Below are 20,318 nucleotides of genomic sequence, written 5' to 3' on the forward strand. Positions count from 1 at the left end.
CCACCGGTCTTGAGGCTCAAGTCACACTTTAAGGCAATTAAAAGCACCATGCCTGAGCCCGATGGGGATTGACGATTCATCTACTCTCTGCTCATCTTACGACGATGGCGGTGACAGGAAATTGTCTCAGCGGCAAGCTTAAAGAAAAAAAAAACAGTCATTGAACACAACGTATTAACCACAATGTGGTAGATGATTTTGAGAAGACACCAAAGGTGAAATTTCAAGTCAATCAAATTAAAATATATCCCGCACACATCAACAAGCAGGCCAAGATTACATTTGAATGCAATCACTGCTTGACAAAGTCTGAACAGATGAGAAGTGACTGAGAAACAAAAAATGGGAGATGCTCCCATGAGATGCCCCGCAGCTTTTTTAAAATGAGAACTTGCCTTGATCGCCTAGCTCTCTTCATGGCTAATCCCACCTTCGTACCTTTATCTACCATCTTTTGCTCTCACTCGTTTTTTTTTTTTTTGCTCTTCTTTATCCTCGCAGATACTCACAAACCCAAACGAATGGTCGCTGAGCGACAGTGGCCTGGTAGGTTAAAAAGAAAAGACAGACGCCTTCAACTTCAATCTTTTGTTCGGTAGCAGACAGATTTGAAATGACTGCGGCGTGCAGACTTGCTTCTATCGATAATTGCGAATCATTGGAAAAAAATGTGGAGGCATGAAGGTCACCTGCATTGTGGATGTCAAGTTCTTGTTTTAGTGTTGTGTATGGAATCATTATAAAAGTGTTTTAGGGAGATTCTCAAAGCAAGAAAATGATTATTTTTCAGATTTGATCACATGTGCCCTTGCAGTCTCTCTGCAGCATGTTGGTCACGATTTCCACCTGACACGAGTACAGAGAATTGGTGACAACGTTATGTGAGATTTGAGCTGTTGCTGGATTCTAACACTTTTCACTAGCCTTTTTTTTTTTTTTTTTACACAAAACATCACATTTGCCAGTGACAGTGATGCTTCATTAAAGCATGATTTTCTCAGATTTTCAATACTGTAGCATTTGTAAATATATTATATGCTATAGTTTAAAAAGATTCTACTTCAAGAAAATAATCTGAAACCTAGATCCAGTCCAAATTATCCCAACACAATATTGTTGTCACATACCACATGAAACATTTAATTTCCATCAGCTGACTATAAGGTGAAAGATTTTACCCTTCACATGGTTAAGCGTGTCGGGAATTGTATTTTAACTGCATCAGGCAGATGAGTGCAAAAGATCTCACAAGTGGCTCGTGATTTAATTGCCAGGTCTTCCCGTGGTGACTCAGAGGAGTCTTAAACCCAACAACCCTTCCAATGCAATCAAAAAATCATTGAGATACTTTCTATTGCTCGGTAAGGACAAAATATTAGTCATAGTTTACTGTATGTCCTTCCTAATATAAACGCAATATGCAGTCACAGTTTGCTATCCATATGTGATCAGCATGAGATCCAACACAAGAGCTAAACAGTATAAATAAAGTGTAAGCTGCATAATTGTAACCCAAAAAATGTTGTCATTGACGTGCACAGTATAGGAAGAAAAAAAAAGCAAGGTCTTGTGTTAGAAAAGCAATAAAGCAACATTGGGTTGTAGGCAGAGCGCTGTCTCGTCATTGCAAATGAGGCCAGCGCTCAGGAGTCGGCGGCCTAAATTGAGGCCAGATTGATGGTCTCTCTTATTGCGGGGAAAAATCAATGCGGGAAGATATGAGATTTAGTGTGAAGTAGTTGAGATAAGTAACCGTGACTGCATCAATTTGTCTGAAGCCATTTTAATTAGGCCTACTAAAATCATGTATTAAATTAGGGTTCCAAACTAGCCATTGAGATTAGCGGTCAATGCTAAAAGTCCTGCGGTTCAGTTTTTTATCCATTCAAATGATCTCATTTAGTGAGAATTGGCAATTTCTGTTATATGGATAAAAATTGTGACAAAAGAAATGAAGTATAAATGACGGGACTGCATCTTTAGTCTTCATTTTAGCATGACATTTAGCACAGGTGTATATTTCACAAAGTTGGGGAAGACCACTCTTTTTTTCCGTGAACTTATCTAAAAAGTTCAACTAGAAAATTTACTTCAAAATGTATTTTTTCCTTTCCTGGTTTGAAGGTGTCGAACGGATTAATTGGATTTACATGATTTCCTATGGGAAGCATGCTTTAGTTTTTGTATTAATTTTTTTTTCTTACTTTTTTTTTTAACACTGCAGGCAAAAGTCTATGAAGGACAGTCAAAGTCAGCCTACTAATCAATCAACATACTACTGAAAAGGGTATTTTACAAGCAAATTAAAAATCTTCAAAGATGTCCATTAAAAGTCTGTTACTGTTCAAAGTTTGAGTTTAGACCAAGAAGCAGCAGACATTTGCCAGTGAAGGAAAATTTAATCAAGACTGAGCTGGGAGCATATGTTAAATTTATGGATATTAAGGTTTTATGTAAATGCATTGTGCATCCAAAATAATAAAAAAAAAACATCTCATGGTTTTCAAATTAGCAGCCTCTGAAAACATGTTTATGCAAATACTTCAATCTCAGCCTGCATCAACTTATGGCCAGCTTTTGTTGTTTTTATCCTTACAACTGAATTTCATTCAATTTCCCAAGTCTATATTTGAAAGCAGATTATATCTTCTACCTTAATGCGAGTAAATCAAGGCACCTCTTATCAAATCCTGCATACAAGGAGCAATCTGGAGTTTCTCTTCCCAATCATCCACTTATTGCTGTGAAGAGGATAAGTATTACAGCTACACTGCAACACAGCCACTGCAGACATTTCTTTCCTCCATTTCACTATAAAGGCTCTCTAGAGGCCACAGCAATGTATGCTCTTGTAATGAATTCTTTATTCAAGCAACTCTTCTATTTCTTTGCCCAATGAGCTCGAAAGGGAAAAAAAATGTATTTGCTACACATTTGGGACAATGAGACTTTCAAAGGATGTTGTTTCTAGCAGTCTCAATTATGTCGTTAAGTAGTGTTGCTTTATGTCATTAAAGATGTTTTTTCTGCTCAATATAAGGATTTGCAAAATGTATCCGGTAATATCTTGCAGTGGAGTTTGTAATAATTGGTAAATGGGCACCAAAATATTAGATGCTGGGCTACAAAATAGTAAAATATACAAACTGAGGCTTGAATATTTTCTGTGCAAGGGAAGCCTGACATCTAGTGGACAATCAAAGAAATTCAGTGACTGCCTTATCTTTTGACATTGCAATTTATTGACTCATTAATGCAGTGAAAACCGTCCAATGATTGATTACACTTGGCAGAAATTTCAAATCCAACACCTTCTGCTACAGAAACGATCCAATTAATGGATTCCTTATTGAGTCGATGCTACCTTGAGACAGTTGAGCTGGCGTGTGATTGGCTAGAAAGAGTAGTGGACACGCTAAGTTGAGAAAAACCACTATGACTGGACTCTAGGCTGGTCATGGATCCCCTTAAAAAAAAAAAAGGGATTTCTTTATATTCTAAACAAACACATATCCAGGGAATAAATGAACTAACCTGATGTCTTGGGAAGCCAGCACCTCGGTATAATACATGATTTTACATTTGTGGGTGCAGACCTGCAGAGAAGCCAGCACGTCATCCACGTAAGACAAACTGGAGGCCGAGGCGGCCGGGGCGCTGTGAAAGCACCACTGGAGGATGTAGTAACCAGGCCAGCGAGTGATGTGGGAGCCCTGTTTGAACAAAGTGAGGCACATAATCAATATGAAGGGAAAAGAGGATGGTGGTGGATTGTCTTGAGACATGTCCAAAAAAAGAACTATTCCATTTACCTGTGCACTCTCCCCCTCCCTGCATGTAAGGGATTTCTCCACCAGGCTGTAGTCCCGACCCAGTACCCAGGTCTTGTCTAATAGCTGCGGATTGACAGAGCCTAAGGATGTAAAAGCGTGTGTGCCGATTGTGTCTTTTTTTGGTGATTGTGGAGCCCTTTTTGAATGGTAGATGTTGAAGAGCACGTCTCCTTTAGATACATCAAAGTCCCAAGTGATGACAGAAGATGCTTCCACGATCTCAATCAAAATCTGTATTTAGAACGGATGGGAAGAAAGAATAGAGCATATTGATATTCACATGACGTTCTCATTATTTCCAGCAGATGGCGCCCTAAGCTTACAATGAATCTTATTTTTGGTGTACTAAATGGATGAGAACAGTTTTATTTATTTATTATTCTCTTTATCAGAGAAAGGAACATTCACTTTAACATTCAGCTTGTGCTTCTTTAGATAAGTAACTTTACCTCATATGGAGCTCCCTTGAAAATACTGGCACTTTTATATATGGATTCTGTCAATAATCCATTGTCTTCCATCTCCAGCTCCTCTGCTGTCCTATACAAAGACTTGGGGACTAAACCTCCATCTGGAATGTCACACTTGAGAGATAAGAAAATAAAAGAGTAAGCTGACAACTCTTAAAAGTAATACAAGTGCAGCTTTATGTATTGAATCAAGCTCACCACGCATTCTCCTCCTAAAAAGTCAGGAATAAACGCTTGGTCAATGTAGTCCACCAAACCTCCTGGACCTTGGTAGTCACTTGCAGCATACACAAGAAACTTCTTACGGGTGTTTTCATTGATCAGAGGGCTGACCTGCAAGTCAGAACATCAACAATATTTATGCAATATTCATGTCATAAATAATGAATTTTTAATTTTTTTTAAATTTTGATCTTTGGAATGGCCTTAACCTTAAAAAAATATTTATATAATGTAAATTATATATATATATATATATATATATATATATTACAAATAAAAAAATATAGTAAAATTTTTTTTTTTTGTGTACTGTGACATTCTTCCATTCTATTCCACATTTGACATTCTACAGAGGTTTGGAAAACACCAAATTAAGGCTGCCACCATTATCTGTCCATCCAGCAACACACAGCGCTATCATGTGCAATCTTTCTATTACAGTGAGTTGTTGACATTTTCCCATTTTGAACAAGAATGGGCAATTATTTTCAACGTGGTGACCTTCTCCAAAAGAGCAAAAATATTAGAAGCATCCCTCTTGCATGCCTACCATTGTGGCTAGCGAATATAGCGGTTTATCCTTACCAAGGTCCAGATGACGGGAAATATTCTGGGGGCTTTCAGCATGAGCAGGCGACCCAGTGTCTCAGGGTAGTTGGCCTCCACAACTTCAATGATCCTCAGAAGAGCCTTTAGTCCAGGTCTCCACAGATGACGCATGTTAAGACCCTCCAGATCCACCAGGCACGTCCAGCACCTGGTGCACAAATTTTCACGATTATTTCGTTTTTCTAATCGCTATTTTGCGACCACAAGGAAAAAATTCTGGCACCAGATTGGTCGACCAAAGAGTGCCGTGTTTTCCTCACAGCGCCGAAGTCCCTCTTCATTGATGGCGACGGCCTGGGTCATGAAGGTAAATGTCAGTCGTAAAATCTGTTTACAAAACGTGCTGAATGGCGTGTAAATGTGGGCTTAAACCTTTTCACCTGTTGAACCAGCACCTCCTCTGTTAAAGCTCGCATCAAACCTTTTGTGTCCATGTGACCCAATCGCAATATGTAGAGAGGTCGGCCATCTAAACACAAACACAATAAATAATTCCATCAAAATTCAATTTAAATATATTTTTTAAATATTTTCTTGAATTGCTGGATATTGATGATCTGTGTTTAAGACACGTGAGAACTATGACAGCTGGTTTGGAGACATTAGTTAATAATCTACACGCTTATCTAGTTGCACAAGGAGTGACCCTTTCTCTAAATATGCAGTAAAAGGTAAATAATTTAAAAAAAATAAAGGACTGTGCCTCTGTCATTGTGGTGCCAGCCTCCACTGTAATAATCCTGGAGAAGTTGAGGACGCTGCCATGAGTTCAGTAGGAAATCCACTTGATGTTGTTTCCTCCATGTAAGCGATTGGCACAGAAGCTCTCGAGCTTTGTCAAAGTTAAAATCTGTGGCTATCAGAAAACGAAGAACATGCTGATCCTTTGGACTCTGAAAAGGCAAAACAAAAAAAAAGATTCACCACAAGATCACCATAAAATATAAACCTACTGACTTAAGTTAAGGCTGTCATTATCAAATATTTTTTAGAATTGATTATTCCGTCGATTTATCGCATAATAATTTATTTTTCATAAAAGTGTATAAAACATTCTCCCCTATTTATTATTTTTGTTGATTTTCCGTAGAAAAAGCAAACATGCCTTGTTTTGATTAAACACAAAAGATAATTGTTTGTTTTCATGAATAAATAACACAAAAAAATAATTAATAGCTGTTGAGAAGTAGACATAAAAGGATTTGGACAATTATAAAATAAAAAAACGATTACTCAGTTGTCGATTAGGTCGATAAATCGATTCATTTTGACAGCGCTAAAAAAATACCAGGAAAGTAGCAGATAACTTATGTAAACAATACGGATTGACATGGAAAAGTGACCTTATCTGTTCAGACAAAATTAATATGACCTTGCCCTTGTTGGTTTCCTGGAGCCAGTGCCGCAGTCGAATAAGGCAGCTTTCCTGCAGAGGTGTTAAATCACCAAGGTAACGTCTGATGTAATCAGCATCCAACTTGTCTGCAGGCCAAAACACAGCTTCAACTTAGCACATCGTCCATTGCATGCATTACAGAAAGACTCGGGGCACTTTCAACCTGAATGAAAAATATCACCGACATGCTCAATGTGAAATCTTCTCACACTTTCTCAACAAAGAGTTTCTCTTTTTCGTACAACAGCAAAAAAAAAAAAATAATCTGCTTTGTCATGAGCTACAAAAGGCAAACCAAGGAAGATTTATAATATTAAGGTTGCCACCTACCATCAGCAGAGGTAGTTGCTATTTCTGTGTGGTGGTCCTCGTCATCTTTCACACAATTTCCAGGAACGACTCCCGAAGGAGACGATGGAGTCCAACGAGGTATAAACGTTATTCCCTCGTTTTCCAGCTCTGTCAGGTGATACTGGATAATTTCTTTACCCTACCGATACATCAATGGAATGGTAAACATCAGCAGACATTTTTTTTTCCGTCCACACAAATCATTATGATCAATACCAACCTTTTCGATGCTACTAGCATATTGTTTCATTGCTATCTTCTCTGCCATGCTTTCAAAGCCAAAAAAAGATTTAACATCAAGACTAGCTGTCTGCTCAAAACATGTCCATTCCTCATTCTCGGGATGAACCTGTGAAGCAAGTGTAAGACTAATATTAAAATCGCACAAGGTCCAATATTGGAGTGAATGATGACAATACAAATCTGGATTGATTTATGTAATTTAGATTACAACCGCTCACCGTGTATTTGCAGCACTCAGACGAAATGACCCTGTTGGAAAACGTTTCATTCAGGACCTCAATGACGAGAGTCCGCTCTCGGCGGTTCAGGGTGTTCTTTTGGATGAAATACAGGTAGTCTATGCCAGCAATCTTGGTAGAGAAAAACAAAGCAAAAAGATATGTGGTGGTTATAAAAAGTCTACACACCCTTGTTCAAACGCCAGGTTTTTGTGATACCATAAAATAAAAATGACCATGATTAATTATTTAAAAAAAACTTCCATCAGTGTGACCTACAAACTCAAATGAAAAAAAAATATAATAAATAAAAATAAATTAGTTTGTAAAAGCTAACCCGTTTGAGGAGTCGAGGTGCATCAATGTCAATAGTGCAGCGCCTCTCGATCACCAGTATGGAGCCATCCTGGCTTTGGCTCTCGTTGATTATCTCGCTGTCTACAAACACTGGGATCAATGTACACTTAGGGAATCTCTTGTTGTAAGCCTGACAAAGAGAAATCAAAGTAGCCACAGTTAATTAAGGAGTGTAATTTACTGCCGTACCGACAAATCAGCAGCTGTCAACAAACAGAAGATCATTTCAAGGGTCTACAAATTTTTTAAAAGCAAAATGGGCTCATCATAATAGCATTCAGGCAAGTTATAAAAAAAAAAAAGTGTAATTAGGACAGTTGGTAGGAATACTGACTGCCAAAGGCAAGCTAATGAAAAATCTTGAGAGTAAATAAAAGAGTCTGAAGGGAGAGACGATTTATTTGTTCTCAAAGGAGTTGGAGATTCTACAAGAAAGTATTATTTTATTATCCCTTAGACGAAGGAGATTGACTTGAAGAGAACATTCTCACGGGGTCAAATAAAGTGTCTGTGAATGTTTACTCGCACGATGTATTGAAAACGTCTCGGCTGGTGTCTGCGGTGCAAAGTGTCACGGTGATTGCGTAAGCTCGGTTTAATGTATAACGTCGTTAGGGAAAAGCGAAAAGAATCTGGGAGGAAAAAAAAAAAGCTCTAATATAAATATATACATTTAGTGTAGCCTATGTAAAACTGCTATGCTGCGTAGAAAGTATCAATACTACAATCAATCAAGCTAATCATTTCAATTTTGAGCTGCCACGTTGGCACCTCCAAGCTGTCAGCTGCTCAGTTACGTAACCGTCTGTGAACTGTAAAAAAATAAAAAAAATAAAAATATATAAATAAATAAAGGTCTACTGGCTACAATAAAAAAATTAAACCTGCAGTAAAATGACATTTTCTTGCATGACAATTATCTTCTTGCAGGAATAATATTAATAATAATAAAATTAAAATAGACACTTACGGCTATTATCAACTCAAATGGATGTTTGTAGACCCGAACAGGCGACTGGTATTCTCGAACCATGGCTGCAGTTCAGTCAGTCAGTCCCTGAATAGAATCAACGACATTCACATGACTCACTGCCATGCTTTTATAACGGCTGATTATAAAGTTTCTATAAAGCCGACACAATATTTGAAAGTGTATGACTTACAGTAATGGGATGTTGATCCACACGTTTCAGATGTTTCAAGTTAGAGATCCATTTGAATGCCGTCCACAATCAACTGGCAGATGAAATATTTTTTACCTCATTGGGTGTTGTAAAACTGAAAGCACCGTGACCAGCTGGTGACTGTGAACTCCGCCTCTTTCGAGCCAACAGGAAACCATAAATCCGTGTCGGATTTAGTATCTCTGGTGGAAGAGGGCAGATAGGTTGTTAAGTAAATGTAAGTGGACATAATTGGGGGAAAATAAAAATAATTTAGTTGTATTTCTATATATACATGCACTTACTATTATTTTATTATTTATGAGCTTATTGAAAATACACTGATAATTTCAAGACAAAACTCAAACTGAAGTGGACCTCTTCAAAATTGTCCTTTTTTATTTTTTTTTTGTGCTCAGCTTGCTCTAACAAGGGCCTGAATGGCCAAAATCACAAGGACGTCCACTTCTATGCCTTCTCTAGCTCTTTGTTGGCTGACTAACCCTCTGGGAACATTCTGTTCAAGTCTTGCAAGGGCAAGATACCTTTGAGAAATTCCAAAATGTTTTCCTATCATGATGGCAAGAAGAGGAACAATTGCAATTTATCACGGTAAATTTATGGGACACGTTTTTTTGTAATTATATTATTGTATTTAAATAAATACAGATATGGATCTGACAATAAAGAACAATAAAAGCGGAAAATAGAGACTTTTGACATGTTCAAAGCAAACAATACATTTGATTAAGGCGTGACAAAAATTAGATTACATTTTACGGAGCGTATTAGCAAATTACTCAAACATAAAGACTAGTTTTCAAAAATATATATATATACTACCATGTTGCAGCTTGCAAGTCGACGCTTGCAGACTTTGAGCGTTAAAGTTCAGCTGACAGCAACGACGCACTTCCTGGAAGGCAACCGGATGTCACGTTGATATCTAATTTTTTTTTTATTATATCCGCCGTCAAAATACAGAAGTCGATCGTTATGCGTAAACAATGTGTGACGTAAAGTGTTTCATGAGAACGTTTCACCAGCTCAAAGCCAGCTTGATGACGTCACTGGCGTCAAATGACGTCATTGCTCAAGGGTTACAATTTGTAAATATCATTTTATATGAACAGGTTAACAACTTACAAAATACCTAATGTAAGTTGTTAACCTGTTTTTTTTTGGGTCAATGTTTTTATAAACAATATTAGCCAAGTAAGTTTTTCCCTAGTTTCACATTTATGTACAAATACACATAATACATAACATTTTATTAATAATTTTAATAAAATCAAGTCGCACATTTTTAACAATTATGATATTGCATTCGCATTCAGCTAGGATGTGAACTATGGCTCGTTTTATTTCCCATGATAACAGAATACAGGAATTAATCACGCTGAAATTGCTTTGGAAAATGTCAACTGCCACTTCCCGGTTGCCTAGCTCATGACTTAATTTTGACTTAATTATTACCTGTAATTACTCTAAATGTCTTTTGAGAGGCATTATGTTTCCTCCTGTCCTTTTTGTTTTCTTGCACATCTTTTATAGAACTCTTCCAATAATCATCACAGACAGCAAATACTGAACTTTACAGGATTGGAAGTAAACACCTCCCAATTTGAGAGCTACAGTTTTTGTTTTACACAATGTAAAATTAAAATGCAACATCAAATGAAATTGAAAAATTATCTGCAAAACCAATAAAATATTGCAGTTCATCTTCTATCCGCTTGAGGGCCCCAGTCAATTATGATAATGACTTGAATGTGTGATTTACATGCAGGAGCGCGTCAAGCCAAGTAAGTAAGTAATTCAACGTCAAACTCTGATTCACATCAACCTCACAAGATATATAACTGTCATGTTTGTGGCCTGGGGCCATCACCTTTTTTTTCTCAGTAAGAGCGAGGCAATACAGCAATGTCAGATTAGCATTTATATCCAAAGCATGTGCCCTACTTTATTCCCTGAGCTGCAGCACCAATAAATAAATAGCACTCATATCTATCTACCTGAGAAATTTAACACTGAGATAGCTCCACTTTGTCAACATAATAAAATAATAATGATGAAATGTTAAATTATTATTATTATTACGAAAGGCAAGGATCAAAAGAGTATATTTTGCTCTTAAGAAGCGGTTTCAGTTCGAATTGAATGAATGTGCTACTACATATATCTAAATGTCATGTTCATTTTCAAAAATACGGAGAATAATTTATGAGCCGATTTAACACAAACGTCATATGACTTTAATGCCTGTCACGCTGCATGAAGAACACATTTATTTTTGTCATACTTTCATCTAACACACTTCATGAAATACAAGCCATGCACCCCTGTAATGTTTCCCATCAAACAATGCCAGCATGACCTGCCCCCTACGGAATCAAATCAAAATCCAGAAGACAGATGAGATTTATGAAAATCCCTCGCCTCACATTTCCAGAAGAAAAAGACTGTTGTGCATATGAAATCAAAGACACTTCGATCTAAAGAGGAAAGAAAAACTAAATTTAGCTCTATGGATAAAAAAAAAAAATCCACTGGAATAATTACAATTGAGTGCAATATATTTCCCCCTTTGGATTAAAGAGGCTTCAGGGAATACAAACCTGAAGTAGTTAAAATAGAAATAATGTCTTTACTTCTTTAGTGAAGCGGGAGAGTGCAAAACGGTGTCAAGTGAAAGCGCTGCTCATTAGAAAATATAATCCCTTACAACTCTTATTTAACTGCTGCTTCAATATTTCCATTGACAGTTTCTCATTGTATCAATAAAAGTAGACAATCACATTGGAAAATACTGTAGATCAAGGTTACCACACAAGTGCTGATGCAAGCGCATAGTTGTGGACGGAAGACCTCAAGGACTTCAAATACTCGAAAAAAAAAATCTCTACATACTGAGGTGAAGGTTTTTTTCCCCTGAAAAAATATTATGCAACAATATGGCATGAGTTAATTTGAGTCTTGGGGAAAACAATTTTTTTAAGTGCACTTAAAGCACTCCTTCCAAAATTACAATCCCCAAATTGCCACCATGAGGATGTTTTTTTTTTTTTTTTGTCATGCGACAAACTGGACAATTGTCAAAGAAAGTAACTAAATAAATGATTTAATTTGTACAACACAAAGCAGCAGGGCAGCCATGGAGAACAAAAACAAAAAAAAGGCTGTTAAGCATCCCTGCTCCATCTCGTCGAAAAAAAAAAGCTTAATTAAAAAGTCTGCCTTTCCAAAGATAATGCCCAATTTGGAGGCTTTCATTTCAGAATGTATTTCATTTCTCTGCCTTTTACATAAACCTCTTCAAACACGCTGGCGCCCTAATTGAGCAACTAGATGATTAGAATTGCAAGCTGTGTTTTGATATACGCCAATAATATCGTATTTTTAAACCTGACAGCGAGTGTCAATCAAACCGAAGCATTATTATTGTAGGTACATTTTGTCAGATTGCAACTCCACCCATCTGTCGCATCAAATTGCTTACATGACATTTAGACAAGCCAGCAAAGTCTGCCGACAGATGTGATCGGTGCAGATGGAGACATCAAACCAGCTCGAATGAGACCAATTAAAGCAATTACACGGGAGATTACGTGAAAGTGATGCGTCACTCTTCACATATTTTTGCCGCGTCATCGAATTAACTTGCATGAAATAGTTTTGTCGGAATAAATTAAGATTCAAGAATAAAGTCGTGGTGATCAAGAGATTAATCATGACTCTAGGCATGGTATAATCAAAAGAGTTCACATCTTATATTTATTTTGGAGATCAAAAATGACAGATTTTTTTTTTTTCCTATCCAATGATGCCTAATCAATTGCGGAATCTGCAGCAAGATTCAGTCTTGGGATTTGATTAGTCATGTGTTACATCTTTTATTAAACATTTCTGCAAGATGGAAATACACACAAGTGTGTATCAGAAGGATTTAAAGATCTGAATGATTTAGCGCACAGATGTGAGTTTTGGCAAAAGTCCATTTCTAGTTTTCAAAAACATTGTAAATGGCAAGAGGGCGAATTCAAGAAAGTCACGATATGTTCTGCAGCCACATTCATCTGACTCATCTACAGGCGTTTCACCTCCAGCATTGATCCAGAGGTTAAATAACACATGAGAAGTTGCGCCATGTTGTTTCCAAGCACGGCAGCATTTTCTCACCCCTGCGAGAACTTTGACATCAAATGTTTTGACAACCCTGAACTGCAAAAACATGTTTTTTTTTTTAACGTGATGAACTTTGTAGTCCACAGATTGATGTTTGCGCAAGGATCACTTTAAAGTTAAAGCTTGGATGCATCCTGTCACATATAGCTAATTCTTTGCTGTCATCTCCGTTCCTATTTCCGACCAAACTCCTGACGTCTGATTCATCTACTTGTCTGCATCCTCTTTTCAGTCAATCCATTGGTTTCATCCGAACGACAGACAGTTTTATCTCCCACGTGGAAAATTCTTTTCACACTCAATCACCTCAATGACAACTTGACAGTCCACTCAGACTAAAGGGTCAGCGGGTGCAGATGAAACGTCTATCAAGCGTTTCGCTATCCTTTTCTCCTTCTCTCATCGCTATCGCGTGGTGTCGTCAGCTTCTTTATTTGTCATGGCTGATTATTCGGTGACCTCGAAAGAGTCATAAGCCGCAGATGAGCAGGGCCTCCCTTGTCAAAATGGTGTCAGACTGTGTTTTCTGGGTCTGTTAGGAAGTCACCATCATCCGATTTAATGCTAAATATTATTTCATGTTAAAATACTCGAATAATTTCAGAATCGATTAGACTACCGATTATTCCATCGATTAATTGGATAAAATGTTTCCCTGATTACGGGTAATTAATGATTTAGTTTTATTTTGTGATTATAAACACGTACAAAACTACAAACAAATGTTTGACCCTGAAAATGAAAAAATAGATTTATTTTTCTTTCAAACCTGCACACAATTCAAGAGTAATGTCAAAATGTAATGTCACCAGCTTCCATTTACCGGTAGCAGCAATCAAGATCCAATTTAAGAGCTCTGGCAACAATTTTGTTCTTTCAAAAAGGAAATAATGCTTTTTATGTCCATAATATGTTCATTGTGGTTGGTCTTTTATGTCCATGGTCGAATGAGGTACGTAATCAAAATGGTGTGAAAATTACCAGCATTTAACTCCCATAATAATTTACCTTTTTTCTTTCTTACCTATTTCATTTTCTTCGGTTTTTAAAAGTGACGAGTCTAAATCTCAAACACATTTGCTACCTGTACCTTAAATAATGAATGTCAAAAAGTAGCACACTTAACAACGTTTGACAACACATGTCAAAATGATTCTATTTTGCACGCAGATGAAAGGAACAACACTGCTTGTAAGAAATGATGCTTTAGGGAAAAAGATCTCAGTAGGATGCTTTGCAGTTCTCCACCAGTGAACATACTGTACTGATCATTATTAGCCAACTGACAGTGTTGGTGAAAGCTCGCTTGGGGTCTTAAAGTGTTGCGATGGTCTAGCCCATTGAAAATTTAGAGCTCTTAGCAATTTGGTCAAATGGAAACAAGCCATCCGTGACAAATACAAAATTGTGCCTCTGGTTCCGGATACCCATGGACAATCACGATTAAGCAACTGGGAGTCCATTTTGTTCTTTTTCTAAGGTGCTTTTCCATTGCAAGGATGTGCCAAAGCAATTTTGGACTAGCTGCGCCTTCATGCTAGCTTAGAAGAACTGTTCTTTTTACACGGGCAAGAAATCAATGCCAACCTCGGTGTGACTGCCGTTGAGCAGGCTGCTGATTCCAATGGGAAATTTGACAGGTTAGCATGAACGGGTTGAATAGCCTGCTGAATAAGCCACTGCCTCAAGGCCGCTATATTGTCATACCTCAAGTGCTTTGAGACAAAAAAATGAAACTGAATGAGAAAGCTTGACATCAACTGTCACTTAGTGAAGACAATAATTCAATAAAATCACCCCATACAATTTTCTAAGGTAGAAATACAGAAATATACAGAATTTTCCGCACTATAAGGCGCACCGGATTATAAGGCGCACCTTCAATGAATGGCCCATTTTAAAACTTTGTCCATATATAAGGCGCACTGGATTATAAGGCACGCTTTTGAAAAAATTGGAGGTTTTTAGGTGCGCCTTATAGTGCGGAAAATACGGTACATAAAAAAATACATTGATCACCAATAATACTGGTAATTTCATTCCGTTGAAATATTTTCGTCACTATCAAAGTGCTTCACGCTTACGAAGATTGCTAATCTGAAATTTTACAACAAGTTACTCTTAAATGTATACTCAGTGCAATGCGGGTGTGTAAAACAGATGGATAAAACCGCTTCAGTGACTATGCAAATCCTGACAGTTTGCATTAATGGTGTAATTTCCAGCAAGATATCCGTGAAGCAGCTTTTAACACCATCTGGGTCGACAGACGCGGCGGCGACGTTAGAATTCTGATGCGTTATCGCGTGTCGATTAATGAATATGACAGAATGAGATGAAGTGAAATGCCAACATTAACCCTTGCTGATTCAATATTTACTCGCCGCCTTCACACCCCACCTGTGATGCCCCTGGTTGTTTTTAAATGAGACTAGCCTTATCACACACGCGCAGAACACTCCGCAAATGGAGCGGAACGCGTTACCTCGGGTCTCTTCTTTGCATCTTGGTATTTGCATGAGGGGGGGCAATCTCAACCAGGAGTTAACCACAGGGATCAATCGATGAAAATGAAAATTACCACTGCGGAGGAAAATGTATATTTAAGATTAAATGAGAAAGTTGTAAAGCAATTAACATTAGTGGTATTTTCAATTATTTTGGTGTAGACTTGATAATTAAATAATAAAGTCCTGTTGAACTTAATGATGGAAAATATTTCGTACATACCTGTAATCTGTGTGGATTTTTTTCAGGCACCAAAGACTCCTGCCGGTCTTGGAAAGGTCACGTCTGTCTGTTGGCACATGTTACATGTTAAGCGTGACCTCTGAATAGATTTTGCAAATGAGGTGCCGACCTGTACACTTTGCATACTTTACCTTTCCTCCAATGCTTTCATGGCTGTGGGGATGAAATGAGAAAATAATCGGATGGTATTACAACACACCATTTTGTTGTTTTGTGTATTTATTAAATAATTATGTACAAATACAAGACATGGAAAATAGTACATCTCAACATGGTGTAAATGGCTTTGGGTGCATCTGATACAAATATACACTTTGATCACTGAAAGGTTTGGAAACAATATCAAGACACTCACATTGAAGATTTTCAAGCATGATGTCCCTTTTTTTTTTTTTTTTTTTACTTGCGTGGAAATTCATTTGTAAGCTCACAGACATTTACGATCAATAACTTTCATATGGTCCTAAAGCACACACGTAAACCTTTCGACTGAGACTCAAAGCCTGACAAATATAAAGTACAATCATGCAAGTCCCTGAGTTTTTTTTTTTTTTTCTTCTCCATCCAGATTGTAAAGGATTTTTTTTTCACGGTGGCTCATGTCAAAACGTTTGAGCAAGACCACAAGTTAACCAGTCGGAGAGAATCTCCTGGGATAACTGAAGCAGGTGTCGCCAGTCACAAACAGTCTCTACACAAGGCCACCTGGCCATCTCGATAGTCTCTGCAGGGACAAAGGCGTTGGTATTTGATGCTGGCACCTGCACAGCTGAACAGCAGTGGGTCTTGCTGCAGGCTACATTCTGCATGTTCTGCTGAGAAGGCGGGAAAGAGGTGATTCATCTCCGACTCCAGTCCTGCACATTGGAAGTCCAGCCTTGAAGACAAAAGGTAGAGGACACAGTGTATTTGAGGAAAATGGAAATATATTTTTTTTCAATCTGATGGAAAAATCTAAAGGGAGTACGACAATGTTTTTGATGTGGTTTGTGAAGACAGATGGAAAAATGTCCAATGAGGAAAATACAGTGTTGTCGTTTATCAGGTGCAAGGTTATACTCAATAAAAAAAGACTGGAAATAACTAAGAATAGATTTGAAAAAGGAAATAAAAAAAGATTGCTTTGAAAAAAAGCACAACTGACTGAAACTACATTTTACATTTATGAAGCTAGCTATAATTATTGTGAAAATGTCCTTTGTCGGTTATTTCATTCACGCTAGATTTAAATGCATTTATTTTGGAATTTGAAGGTTGAATCGTCGTTTGTAAATTGTAGTTTATCACACAATACAGTGTGACCTTTTTTTATTTTAAATCTTGCGCTTGAAAAATTGTCCATTTATAAAAAAAAATCAATAAAAGCTAAACTGAAAGAAGCAATTTTTCAAAAACTAATAAAAATAAATGAATTAAAAAATAATTATAATTAAAAAGAAAAAAAATGTAAACAATTACAGTGTCCTATTTTTCTGCAAAACACAGTATCGAGTAAAAATGCACACATCTTACGCATTAAAGGCTTCCTTAATGTTGATGAAGCGATACAAGGCAGGTTCACAGATTAAGCCCGCATCCTGGCAGGCCTTCACACACGACTCCCCCTGCAACGAAGCCAAGAGCTGCAGGGCACCCAGGGGGGGCCAGGATGTGTAGGAGGTGACGTTGGACGCCCAAGTTAGGACGCTGGAGTTGGGCAGCAACATGAAAGGAGCCAATGGGCTACCTTGCCATACCCTCGAAGCGTTTACTGGAGGAAACGAAGCTTCAGGAGAGCAAAAATCCTACAGGTGCACATCAAATAACTCTGATCAGCCGTTACAGCGCCAACACATTGACCTGCCGGTGAAAATAAATTCCACGAATGAGTGATTACAATTTGCATATTCAAATGAGCAGGTTGAATAGCATCTGGGCAACCCATAGGAGAAAAAACAAAACGACCATGACAATACAAAAGGTGCTTGATATGGCTGACAAATGCTTGTCAAATTTTCCTATGTGGTTATTCCACCCAACAACAAATGAGAATTAAAGATGAATCATGCTCCTTTGAGAGGCAGGATTAGATTCCCTCCTTCCAGCTCCAGCTATTCATAAGACTCAGGTAATAACATTTCTCTGACATGTCCCTCTGGCCTCAAGAGCCGTTTATTAAAGCGTCTCCGGCACCTCCAGGCAATAACTAGTCTTCCAATCTTGCTCTACCTTTCTTAAAACAAAAATGGGTAGATGTTTTTTTTATTTTATTTAAACTCATAACATGTAGGAATGTTGAGGAAATTGTCCAATCCATTGCTTCAATGCAAAACTACAATCGTATCCAATGTGATTTTTTATATTTTTTTAAATAGCCATTCATTTAATCAGATGAAAAAAAAAACCAGTGTTGACTGAATGATCAGGAATTAGAAATTAGGAATTACAAGAATAGAAGTTTGAAATTTTCATGCAATTTTGAGATAAAATGCTAATTTGTCTTTATTTAAAATCCATTGCTTCAATGCAAAAATCAAACTATCTAATTTAAATATTTTCTTTTAAATAGCCATTTATTTAATCAGATACAAAAAAAAAAGAGTGTTGACTGAATGATCAGGAATTAGAAATTAGGAATTACAAGAATAGAAGTTTGAAAATTTCATGCAATTTTGAGATAAAATGCTATTGTATCTTTTTGGAAAAATATCCAAAGAGGTCGTTGACTTTTGTGGACAGTCATTTTCTATTTTTTTTGCATTTTGCGTATCTGGACCCACCTGGTTCTGAATATAGGCATGGACTCTTTCCAGCATGCCCTCACAAGTGTACTCGTACGGCAAAAAAGGCTCCACCTGCAAACACAGATGAAAGAACACTTGTTTTTCTACACAACTAAGCCAATGTAATTACTGTCACCGAGCAAGGTAGTTAATCAACACTGACATATTCATTAGCGTAATTGTGAAAGGCTTATATCGTTCCATGCGCTTCACATTAAAATCAATGACCTAATACATCACGGGGGGACAGCGTTGAAAATTGATTTCATTATTTTAGTGATGACTTCATCAATATGTCAAAAACAAAGATTAAAGTGATGGGGCTCCCAAGTCATTCTGGGTCTGGCTTTGGATATTTGGAAATTGAACAGGATCAATAGTTTGGCCTTTTTACTTTTTAATTACTTTTTGTAATGCTCACACCAGCTCAGAAGTGAAAGTGTGTTGAAAAGTCCCCAAAATATTATAAAATAAAAATTATAAATGGGGTGGCTCCAGTTATCCTATTACATTTAAATTGCTCTCATGGTGGCTTAAGCATCTAATCAGGCAAAAAAAAAATATTGGTAATGAGAATGTCTATAAATACAGAAAATAAATTAAATTAAAAAAAAAATAACTGGCATTTAAATGAGTGCTGCAAAGCGTTGGATATAATTGTTGTCATGTGGCTACGAAAGTTCTTGACTCCAGTTAATTAAATGCAGTAAACACTACATTTTTTTCAAAATAGCACAACTTTAAACAGAATTAAATGAATGTTTACTGGAAATCACTGAAGTTGTTATGATCACACTCTGTAGGTCACTGACAAAGTTTTCAATTAAATTATAAAACAATATTTTAGTCACGTTGGGCAAAACTCACAACCTTCAGCTATTTGTTGATAACAAGTACAAACATCTTATTATGTAAAGTCATTATATCTTGCGGCTCATAACTTCGTATAGCGACATGATTTATTGGGGTTGCTGTTGCGGTGACTTTTATCGAGTTGGTTTAATGAAGTCCAGGCGGTTATTTGGTTGTCCTGCCCTTTGACCTGTTGTTATGGTACTCTCAAAGGCTTTAGTCGCAGCAATTAAGCGATGGAGCTGGTGAAGCAATTACGCAGTTACCCTGATATTTCCCGTGGGAGTTCGTAGAGACAACGGCTCAAGTTGGGTCAACGAGTTCGTTATTTTCGGATTTTTTGTGAAAGAGAGAAGAAAATATTTTGCACGCCTTAAACTCTTTGCTGCAACTATAAATTATATAATATCTGTGTTGGAAGTCTACTTCGTTGGAAATGCTCTGACAAATTAGAGCACCGCTGCCATCTACTGTGGTGGATGTGCAATTACACTTTATTCTACTAGGGGGGAAAAGAAAATCTGTCTAACTGAACTCCAGACTGATGTATTATAATGATGATAATGATTATAAGATGGCAGCCAGCAAAACATTTTTTTTATATTTTCTTATGACGCAATGAAGAGCTCTCTGTTGCCGTCTTCAAAGTAGGTCAAACATGAAGAAGAGAATCAATTTCTCATTTTCTCAAGATACAAGTGCGATTAGTACAGTCCAAGATAATAATACGTGAGGGTCACAAATGGGTTGCATGAGCAAGGGGGTGAGTTTCCAAACGTACGTTACTCTTTACGATGTCACGGATGGCTGCGTCGAACTCTTCGGAGTTATTAAAGTCCACTGTGATGACGTGCGGCTTGCCGATGTACTGCTCTGCATAGGGATGCTGAGAAGACACCTGAA

The 20,318-nt window shown here is 37.3% G+C and overlaps 2 protein-coding genes across 2 annotated transcripts in view; both read right to left on the bottom strand.

Annotated features, from left to right (window-relative positions):
- Positions 1 to 3,219: 3,219 nt before the first annotated feature.
- Positions 3,220 to 9,834, bottom strand: LOC125983602 (SEC14-like protein 1). Its single transcript, XM_049744976.1, has 17 exons — positions 9,706 to 9,834; positions 8,863 to 9,065; positions 8,670 to 8,756; positions 7,680 to 7,829; positions 7,343 to 7,474; positions 7,102 to 7,230; positions 6,861 to 7,020; positions 6,507 to 6,616; positions 5,838 to 6,027; positions 5,515 to 5,603; positions 5,358 to 5,428; positions 5,111 to 5,282; positions 4,502 to 4,636; positions 4,283 to 4,417; positions 3,813 to 4,064; positions 3,535 to 3,713; positions 3,220 to 3,466 (listed from the first exon to the last, which is right to left on the bottom strand). The coding sequence occupies exons 3-17, from the start codon at positions 8,730 to 8,732 to the stop codon at positions 3,361 to 3,363; spliced, it is 2,073 nt and encodes a 690-aa protein (XP_049600933.1). The 5' UTR covers positions 8,733 to 8,756; positions 8,863 to 9,065; positions 9,706 to 9,834; the 3' UTR covers positions 3,220 to 3,360.
- Positions 9,835 to 16,002: 6,168 nt separating this feature from the next.
- LOC125983524 (alpha-1,6-mannosylglycoprotein 6-beta-N-acetylglucosaminyltransferase B) overlaps positions 16,003 to 20,318 on the bottom strand; it is a 28,482-nt gene continuing 24,166 nt past the window's right edge. Inside the window, exons 15-18 of the mRNA XM_049744872.1 lie at positions 20,197 to 20,313; positions 18,561 to 18,635; positions 17,314 to 17,585; positions 16,003 to 16,678 (exon numbers count right to left, since the gene is read on the bottom strand). Of these exons, the coding sequence (XP_049600829.1) occupies positions 16,480 to 16,678; positions 17,314 to 17,585; positions 18,561 to 18,635; positions 20,197 to 20,313 (663 nt within the window). The 3' untranslated portion in view covers positions 16,003 to 16,479. The remainder of the gene's footprint in view (positions 16,679 to 17,313; positions 17,586 to 18,560; positions 18,636 to 20,196; positions 20,314 to 20,318) is intronic.

Source organism: Syngnathus scovelli, chromosome 16 (genome assembly GCF_024217435.2).
Source record: "Syngnathus scovelli strain Florida chromosome 16, RoL_Ssco_1.2, whole genome shotgun sequence".
Classification (NCBI taxonomy): Eukaryota; Metazoa; Chordata; class Actinopteri; order Syngnathiformes; family Syngnathidae; genus Syngnathus; species Syngnathus scovelli.

Bases quoted from the DNA above. Each gene is read 5' to 3' on its own strand.
- LOC125983602 (XM_049744976.1), bottom strand. From the start codon at position 8,732: ATGGTTCGAGAATACCAGTCGCCTGTTCGGGTCTACAAACATCCATTT. The intron at 7,475-7,679 runs GTTAGCTTTTAC...TTCTCTACCAAG, and splicing joins CACCTCGACTCCTCAAACGG to ATTGCTGGCATAGACTACCT. The intron at 7,021-7,101 runs GTTGGTATTGAT...ATGTATCGGTAG, and splicing joins ATGCTAGTAGCATCGAAAAG to GGTAAAGAAATTATCCAGTA.